Below are 10380 nucleotides of genomic sequence, written 5' to 3'. Positions count from 1 at the left end.
TATATATATATATATATATATATATATATATATATATATATATATATATATATATATATATATATATTATATCTTGTCATTACCTTTGATTTCCTTGCACTCTCTTTTTCAATTAAAAATTGAAAACTTACAGTCTTATTCATGAGTATTCCAAATATGCCAGTCTCCTTCACCATGTAAGAGATACGGTAGCAAAAAGTAGACCCACATTGAAATTCTTTGGTTAAAATCTTGAATTTTTATATGTCATATGTCATCAATGAATTCAAGTCAATAGGTGTTCATGGCAAACATCTTGGAGGAGCAGAGGAAGGGGAAAGAATGAGAGAGAGTTTTTAGGCTAGCTTTACAGAAAACCTACGGCATGTGTTTAAAAATTTCTTATGATCCGTTTCGTTCTCTCCCTTTCATAATGGCACAACACCTACAGGTTGCCACAGTTTCGATGACCATCTTTCTCCCAACCAAGATGGCGGAAAAAGCAAAAACGTGGTGAATCTGGGAGCAATCCGACAAGGCATGAAACGTTTTCAATTTCTGTTAAACTGCTGTGAGCCAGGGACGATTCCTGATGCATCCATCCTAGCCGCTGCCTTGGACCTCGTAAGTCACAGAATTTCCCCACCCTTACTCACATTCATGCTAGCAATGGAAGAAAGCACGAATCCCTAGTCCTAACCTTAACGATGGGCTCTTATCTATTTAGTTTTCTCAGAATTAGTGTCAGAAATGGGGGAAAATGGTAAAGTGAAAGAGTGAAAAAAAGAAAAATAAATGGTAGAAATCTTAATAAATAATCACTGAGGAGTAGCATAAATAACAGTGTGATTATTAGGATGTCATGAAAGCATTACAACCTCAGGATATCTGAGCTGGGAATTTGAACCGACATTTTTTTTTAGCCCAACAACTATAAAATGAGAGTTTATGTTACCCCTGGACCTTCTTCCCAGGGCTGGTGTGAGGATTAAATGAGATGATACATGAAAGCCCCTCCATAGTGACCGCAATATATTAATACTCCATATAGTAGCCTTATTTTATATATATATATATAAGTTCTTGGGGTTGTTTGTGGTATTTGAGGCGAGGTCTCATTATGTATCTCTGGCTAGCCTAGAATTTGCTGTAGAGGCCAAGTTGGCCCAAAGTCAGAGATTTGCCTGCCTCTGCCCTCTGAAGTACTGGGATTAAAGTTGCGTATCATTTACAAAATACTCAGCATATAATAACAGGAACAGCCGTCCTTTGAGGTCTTCCTCTGTGCCAGGCATAGTACTAGCAGCTACAAAGATGCAAAACTTGGGCTTTCTGTGTATAGTCACCTATGGTCTGATCTTAGTGAGTACCACAGCCTAAGGCTAATGATTTAAATCTATAGTCTGCCTTGTACATTTCCACATGAAATTCCTCGAACCCGGAAGACCAACATAGAGCCCAGGTCAGCAAAGGATAGACTGGAGCCCAGGCCTGGCTTCTGTCTTCAGAGACACTACATTTTGTACTCTATTATGCTCTATCATTCTTAATAAAAAGTGATGCAGAGCCTCTTTAAGAATTTCAAAAGCTCTGACAGCTCTGGTGACTTTGATCAAGGTCATATGCTAATTGGTGCTAAAACTGGGATCAGAGCAGAATCTTCTGATTCCATATAGGACTATTATAGAAACACCATATGCTTTCTCTGTCAAACAATTATTTAAATAAATCAAAATTAGTATCAGGACACATTGAACTATATGTACATGGCCTCTTATAACCAAGTAAATTGTGAATGCTTTTTTAATGATTCAAAAAATATTTGATTCTTTAAAGAAGTTTCTTTTTGTAGGACTACATGATAAATTAATAATAGGAAAACAAACTATCTTGAATTTTGTGTATTCACATCACGTTAATTCTCCAAACCAGTGATTTTTTTTTTAATTTCTTTATTTATTCACCTTACATCCCAATTGTAGACTCCTCCTCCTCCTCTCTTCCTGGTCTCACTCTCCTTCTTCCCCCATTTCTCCTCCCCTATTCCTCAGATAAAAGGAGCACCCCACCCAACCCCAGTTCATTAAGCTGCATAGGACTGAGGGCATCCTTTTCCTATGGTGTAATGAGGGAGCCTCATCAGAGGAGAGTGATCAGAAAGCAAGCGATAGAGTCCATGTCAGAGACAGCCCCCGCTCCCTTTACTAGACAACCCACATGAAACCTGAGCTGCCCATCTGCTACATCTGTGTAGGGAGCCTAGTTCGAGTCTATCTGTGTTCCTTGGTCGGTGCTTCCCTTTCCTCAAGTCTCTCTCTAGGCCCTGGTTAGTTTGCCCTATTGGTCTTGTGGAGCTCATGGTACCTCCAGGTACTTCTATCCTTCCTACCACTTTTCCATAAGACTCTCTATGCTTTGACCAATGTTTGGCTGAGTCTTAGCATCTGTTTTGATTTGCTGCTGGGTGGAGCCTCTCAGAGGATAGCTATGCTAGGCTCCTGTCTGTGAGCATAACAGAATATCATTAATAGTGTCAGGGGTTGGCTCTGTCCCATGGGGTGGGTCTTGGGTTAGGCCAGGCATTGGTTGGACATTCCCTCATTTATATTCATGGGAACATCTTGTAGGCAGGGTAGATTCTGTGTTGAAGTTTTTGTGGGTGGGTTGATAATACCCTCCCCCTTCTCAAGGAATCCTATCTAGTTAGAGGGTGTCCTCTTCAATTTCCGTGACCCCTCTATCTGACCTAAGAGTCTCAGCTAGAATCACCCCTATATCCTCCTAGAAGCTACTCTGCTTTAGGTCTCCAGCTTGTCATAGAGAGCCCCCCCCCACCTACCATTTTTCTTCTTTCTGTAAGCCCTCTGTTCTCCGCCATCCCCTCTCCAGATCTGGTCCCCACTGTCATTTCTCTCTTCAGCCACTTCCACTGTCTATTTTATTTCCCCTTCTGAGTGAGATTTAAGTATCCTCCTTTGGGTCCTCCTTGTTACTTATCTTCTTTGGGTCTGTGAATTATAGTATCAAACCAGTGATCCTTAACATTTGGCAACATTGGTTCATTTAGATTTGAATGAAAGTTGTGAAAAATCTCCCAAGAAAACCACAGTTAGAGACAAAAATTAGCATATATATCAGAAAATTAATGAATTTCTCACAGAACTCGTCTATAAAAACTCAATAATTCTACCTTGATTGTTATGCTTAGATCATGAGACCCCCAAGAGACCACCAGGAATACAAGTCTGATGCAAACACACAAGGGTCTTTATTCAAGCTCAAGCTTGGGCTGGTAATCATCCCTGATGCAGCATTTCAGAAAGAGTGTCCCCAAGCCTAGGGAGGGTAGAGTTTTTAAAGAGAAAAACTGCAAGTGGGGAAGTCCAAGCCTTAGTATTACATGATTGGGTAAGAGGGGAGTAGGTAGGTTGAGGTAGATGGACTTTTAAGCTGATTGGTTCAGGCCAGTTGGCCATACTGTAAGGGAGAAACAGGCTATTGAAAAAGAACACCGTGGCCTGGGCAATGCCCAGAACTATGTATGTACTTTCATTTCACTGGTTGGCTCCAGGTACAGGACCTAATTATTCTTGCCAAGTTTCTCCTGGGATTTTTCACTTGCCAGTTTCCTTCTGTAGGTATTTTTACTTGCCACGTTCCTGGTGGGAGAACATGGGTCACCTAAAGGACAGAGCCATTTAAAACAGTGTCTGAAAAACAAGATGGAATTAGTTCTGCTCTTGCTTTCTCAGATAAATGTGTCACCATTTGCAAGGAGACTCATCAGGCAACTGGAATTACTTAATTTCTTTTTTTATTTTCTAATGCTCACTAAAGCAGTATTTTTTTTTTCATGGTCACACTGGCTGTTTTATTATGGGATATAAGAAATACTATCATTGGTTGTAAAAGAATATTAGTTTCTTTCCTATTGTTGTGATAAAATACTCTGACAGAATTTATTTTGGCTACAGTTATAGAAGCTCATAACAGCAAAGGACATGACTACAGGCAAGGAAAGTTGCAGTTAGTCCAACTTCAAAAGTCGTTGTAGTCTATCACAGTCTCTACAATGTTTGAAAGTCCAAATTCAAAGTCACTTCTGAGATTCATGCACTCTTTTAGCTGTAATCCCATATAAAATCAAAAGCAAAAAAAGCAAATTACATACTTTCAATGTATAATGGCACAGGATAGATCATAGTGAGAAAATACTGGACCAAAACAAAACTGAAAACCAGCTGGGCAAACTCCAAACTCTGCATCTTCATGTGTGGTGTTAAAACGTTCTTCAAATCTCCAACTCCTTTGTGACTGCAACACATTTCTTTCTCTTGAGTTGGTTCTACATCTTGTTAGTAGCTTTCCTTGGCAGGTATCCCACGGCTCTGGCTTTCCAACATTTTGGGGTCTCCAAGGCAATCCAGGCTTCACCTTCACAGCTTCACACAATGGTCTCTCTGGCCTCTATGCAGGGACACCCTTGCCATACACCTGGCCTCATGGGCTTTCCTTAACTGCAGAGGGAGTTTTCATAAATCCTTTCTTATATCCTTGACTCTAAAGACAGAATCACATGGCCAAAGCTGCCGAGTTCTGCTGCTTGCTGAGGCTGAAGCATGGCTGCTTTGTCCAATTACATCTTCACCAGCTTTCTGTTTTCAATGGTTTCCTTAACTGCCTAAGATTGGTTGATCTCAAACTAGATCTGTAGAGCAAGTTGACCTGGAACTCAGAGACCTGAAAGCCTCTGTCTCCTGAGTGCTGGGATAATTATGCCTGGACCTCCTTTTTATAAGATGGAAGTTTAGGTGGGTGGAATCTTGCCCTGAGGTTGCTGCTCCCTTTGTTGCATTTTCTCTTTATTCCATTCCACTTCCTTTTGTTCCTTTTCTCCCCAGCCATACGTTTTATGTTTTTCCTTGCTCAAGGTGAGCAAGGAACTCATCAAAATGCTTTTCACTGGAGTAAACACTAGTAACCACATGGCAGAGTCTAGAGTAGGCTGCTTTGAGGTTTCCTTTGCCAATGCAATTCACCCAAAATTCTTCACTTTAGTCTCGGGTAAACTTTTTGGACAAGGGCAAAAAGCAGTCACATTCCTATCAAAAGAATAGCGTCACATTCTATAGTTCTCCTCTGAAACATTTTGAACCAAGTCCTCACAGTTCAAATCATCCTCAGTACTACTACCTTCCATGTTCGTATTAGTATTGTCCATTAGGCCCTGTTAGTAGAATTCAAAGCATTCTACTGCTTTCCTAATCCAAAATTCCCAAATCCACATTCCTCCAAACAAAAGCAAGGTCAGGCCCATCACAGCAATACCTCAGTCCCTGGTACCAACTTCTGCCTTAGTTAGGGTTTTATTGCTGTGAAGAGACACCATGACTCAAACATGTGAGTCTGTGGGAGCCTTACATATTCAAACCACGGCAGAGAGAACTAGAAATGGGGCCAGGTTATAAAATCTCAAAGCCTGCCTTTAGTGGTACACTTCTAGCAAGTCTCCCATTCTAAAGGTTCCATAACCTTTTTAATCAATTTTATTTATATGTTTATTTATTATAATTTATTCAGTTTGTATCCCCACTGCATCTCCCTACCTTTTCTCCTACCAGTCCCACCCACAATCCCTCTTTTCCCCCTCTGAGCTTTCCCTATTCCCCTGATAAGGGAGGACCTCCTCCCCTTCTATCTGATCCTAGCTTATCAAGTCTCATCAAGGGTGGCTGCATCATCTTTCACTGTGGCCTGATAAGGCTGCATCCCCCAGGGGGAGGTGATCAAAGAGTTGGCCACTGAGTTCCTGTCAGAGACAGTCCCTGTTCCCCTTACTAGGGAACCCACTTTGAAACTGAGCAGCCAGAATTATTTAATATCTATTCATTGATGATAGAAAGCCAGAAAGAACCCTTTCATCATTGCTTCTCATGTGGAAAACTCGTAGGATTTATATTAAGATATGTGGGCCTGCAAAAACACAAGACTTGTCACAAGAAGAACACGCTGAGGGATTAGAAGAATCCCATTGGAACAAATTATTGCTTACTTCTGAGTCAAGATGATTTTAATTACAATATTGATGATCAATTTGACATTTAATTTTCCTAGGTGGTGGAGTTTCATTTGATCCCATTAAAATGATTCCATACCTACCTGATTTCCAGATGTTGTGCCCCTTAATTTCTAAAGAAATGTGATATAAGAGTTCCCAGACAAAAATAGACTCCATTAGTTGATGGAATGTGACTCCTACCATTGGATTGGACTAAAACACAGCAAATGGACTTTTTTTTTTCATGTGCCTAAATGTAAGCTATGAATTGAGAGTTATTAGATCATTGGGTTCTCTTCCCTCCTATTCCTGCAGAATCTATTCTAGCCTTGTTTTTTTTTTTCTTTCTTATTCTCACAAATTCAATGGTAACATATAGAAAAAGTAGAGTTGAGTACATATGAATAGCATCTTTTAGCCACCAAGCACAGAATCATTTCCTGTTGCATGTACATGCCCACTGATGGAGTGACCTGTATGAGGTGGGGAAGAAAATACTCTTCATCAATAATTATATATACTGTGGCAAATGTGTGACCTTGGAGCAGTGGCTGGGTGGTTTTAGGATGGGTTTTCATAACTGAGAGTCTTTTATTCTAGTAAAGACCAAGCATTGTGTCCAAGTTCAGAAGCCCAAACCGAGGATGTCAGACTCAATCAAAATGTAAAGAAGTCAAAGAACGCCATCTTCAACCAGTGAGGGTAACCCATTGGTTTGAAAAAAAAAGCATAAGTGACACAGACGGTGATAGAGGAGAGGCAGAGAAGTAGGAAATGGAGGTGGGCGGAAGTGAGTAGAGGTTAATAATGGCAAGTTTCATTCTATAGACAGTTTACAAAGCACTTCCACATTTTCCTACTTGTTGGTATAAGAATAAAAGCATCGGCCCCGAATATGGTCCCCAAATGCAGGCACACATGGAATTTGCTAGTAAATGCCGAGAATCCAACTGAGAGAAAGCAACGCATAGGTGCATGTTTTGTGTTCTTGAGTCAAAGTGGCAGTTAGTGCTGGTTGTCATTGGTACAGGTGTGACAATTGTAGTTGTCAATATCGATCTAGGTTAGGATTTCCTAAGGATTATGCTCATGTTCACAGATTTCCCCTCTGTAATCCGTTTCTCCCAGCATCTAAACCATCTGCTTCTTATTTTGAATGAATTCCTGTTGTATAATACCTTCATATGTTTCCTAATGTGTTTGTAGTTTTGATCATTTATGTGATATAGGTATGATTATAAAAACACAGAGATATAAAAATATAGTTAATAGACATTAACATGCATGGATAGATAATGGATATTAAGCTAGGTATAGATAACAGATGGCAGATAAATGATGCATACATGCATAGATACACAGATATATGGACACACAGAAATATAGGTAGACAGGGGCAGGCACACAGGGTACAGCTGTAGTTGCAAATTCTGCTTGGTTATCAAGTAAGACTTAAGGGCAGAAGTAGAAACATGGACTGAGTTCAAAATTATATTAGGGTCCATTTTATCATCACGCTCTAGTACTATTTTGTCCAATCTCCATGAATATCAACACATGTAGGATTAGAGAATTTTCTCTAGTCTGTGACTAGAGAAAATCTAATTCGTGTTCAATTTACTGGCCTTATAGGCAGGGAAAATTCAAGAAAATAAAAACAAAGCCACATTCATAGCAGACCTCAAAGTAGGCCATCCCAGGGATATTAAGATTCCTACTCACTTGGTGTTACACCTGTGCTTATCAGAACCACAGTTTTGTTGTGCTGTTTGGCTTTGCTTTCTTTTACCAGACCCTGAGATTTATTGATGTGAAGTCATGCATTGCATTTTCTCCTCATGAAGTTAGTGCTACTACGTTAATTTTCATGGTAGAAGACTTTTGTTAACTATAGCACAAGCTGTAAATTCATTTTATTTTTAGCAAAGTATTTCTATTTTTTTTTTTTTTAGAATTTTAGCAGTTTGGGAGTGATGCTTTTCTAAATGTCAATGCACATGGGCCTTGATTCAGAATAGTTTCCTAGGTACCCAGAAGAGTTCAATTCTGATTATAATTTTGGATTTAGTATGAAGCCTGTATTTCATAGTACTTGTGAAAATTCTACACAGGAGCCAATTGTATAATGAAAGCTCATATTAATCAATGTTCTTGCTTATGTTTTTTTTTAACTTGTTTACATCCTTATTTTTATCAGCCTGGTGACCCAGAGTGACTGACTTTGTATTTCAACATAAGGTTTAAGATGTTTTTACATACAATTGATGAATAATTCAGTTTATATCTTTGTCCATCTCTTTACTGAAGAGGTTTGTCCTTTATGGTTAATTTTAGAAGATTTTAGGTGAAGCATGGTGGTGCACATGTCTTTAAGCCCAGCACTCTGGAGGCAGAGGCAGGCAGATCTCTGTGAGTTTGATGCCAGCCTGGTCTACATAGTGAGATCTTGCTTCAAACGAACAAACAAACAACAAAAAAGTACACACACACAAAACCATTAAAAACAACCAACCAAAAAAAAAAGTGTAGATCATGCCAGTACTAGTAGATGTTTTGTTTTCTGCAGAGCTTCGTTTAGGTTTTTGCTTTTATTTTCTTCATTTATGTGGTATATTTTAATGAAGAGAATTTTTTTAATTAAGGATCATTTAACTTATCCATATTCTCCTTTATGGCCAGCATATTTTCTTATCTTTCCTTCCCCACTCTGTGTGTATTTGGGAGGGGTGGGATGTGGGAATGTAAGTACATACATGTTACCTCATGTGGAGGTCAGAAGAGAACACTGGGCATTGGTCCTTTCCCTCCATCACATTAGAGTGAGCTGGGTTATCCCTGGCTAGCTGTTCTTCAAGCTTCTAGTGATCTTTCTCTCTGTCTCATGCTCCAAGAGCCCCAGGTTTACATATGAGCTGCACCATACCTTGATTTATGTGCATTCTTGAGTCAGAACTTGGGTCCTCATGCTTAATAGGTCTCCAAAGTTTAGCAAATTCGGTTAAGTATTTCTCCTTTTACTTCGATGTGCCTTGCTAACTTGTGATCCCTGTGAGGTGTCCCTCACCAGAGGTGATTCAGAGGCCAACTGGAGTAACTCTCTCATCTACAGGGTTTTTAAAAACCCTGCTCTTACCTCAACTTGAAGCTCCTTCTGCCAGAATTGTTACAAGTCATAAGCTGACTTTTTTTTCCTGTCCTTTCAAGATATTATTCCATACCTTTGCCTTGATATTCCTTATTGCAAGTGCCTTTTAATATCTTCTGGTTACTGTTGATAGCTTATAGTTTCACTAAAATGCTTCTGCCATGTTTTTCTAGAGCAGTGATTCTCAACCTTCCTAACACTGTGACTTCTTAATGCAGTTCTTCATGTTGTGGTGACCTCAACCATAAAATTGTTTTTGTTGCTACTTCATAACTGTAATACCGCTACTGTTATGAATTGTAATATAAATGTCTGGTAGTTTCAATCATCTCAGTCGACCCAAAGGGGTCACCATTCATAGGTTGAGAATTACTCTTCTGGGACTTCGTCAGGTGTGCCCTTGGCATATTGTATCTATTCTGGAAAGTTCTCAGGTGCTATCTCTTTGATACAAGACCCCTTACGTTTTCTCTGACCTTTCCTTCTGGAAATTGCAGGTAAATGTTGCAGTTTATCCCCTGACCTTGACAGCCTCATCTGTCTCTTTCATTACTTTGTCTCTCTCGAAACTGAGTCTTAGAAAATGTGCAGATATCACATTCACTTCACTGTCTCTCTGTTAAGTGGGTCTTTAATTTAATTTACTTATTTAGGTGTGTTGGTGTTTTTGCCTGCATGTATGTCTGTGCACTGTGTGCATGCTTGGGGCCTGCAGAGGCCACAACAGCATGTTGGCTTCCCTGGGACCGGAGTTACAGATAGTTGTGAACTACATTGTAGATTCTGGGAATTGAACCTACGTCCTCTGGAAAAGCAACCGTTTTGTTGTTTTGTTTTTGTTTTTGTTTTTGTTTTTGTTTTTGTTTTGTTTCGTTTTAAGTGGCGATCTGTTTCTCCAGCACCATTCCCCGCACTCTTAATCAAGGGTAAGGCTGCCTACCATAGTATATTTCACAAGGTCTGAAGAATCACAACTCGGAGCAGATACCAAGGATGCTGATAAACATCACACTCACAGTACAGTACCCACAAATCAGTGATGATCTGATCCAAATGTTAATAGTATTCGTGATTTAAAAAAAAAATCACTCAACTCATCTATGTTTTACCCTATCTTTTGGATTTTAAATTTCAAGAGCAGTGCTACTTTTGTGTGTGTGTGTGTGTGTGTGTGTGTGTGTGTGTGTGTGTGTGTGTG

At 39.5% G+C, this 10380-nt stretch overlaps 1 protein-coding gene across 9 annotated transcripts in view; it reads left to right on the top strand.

Moving 5' to 3' along the window:
• Unc80 (unc-80 homolog, NALCN channel complex subunit) overlaps positions 1-10380 on the top strand; it is a 156851-nt gene that overhangs the window by 62767 nt on the left and 83704 nt on the right. For all 9 annotated transcript variants that reach the window (XM_055616820.1, XM_055616816.1, XM_055616815.1 and 6 more), the window contains exon 22: positions 431-603. In XM_055616820.1, coding sequence (XP_055472795.1) covers positions 431-603 — 173 coding nt within the window. The remainder of the gene's footprint in view (positions 1-430; positions 604-10380) is intronic.

This window comes from Psammomys obesus, unplaced genomic scaffold, assembly GCF_907164565.1.
Source record: "Psammomys obesus unplaced genomic scaffold, mPsaObe1.curated_primary_1811, whole genome shotgun sequence".
Lineage (NCBI taxonomy): Eukaryota > Metazoa > Chordata > Mammalia > Rodentia > Muridae > Psammomys > Psammomys obesus.
Note: the sequence above shows the minus strand (reverse complement) of the source record. Positions and strands in the feature narration are given on the sequence as shown.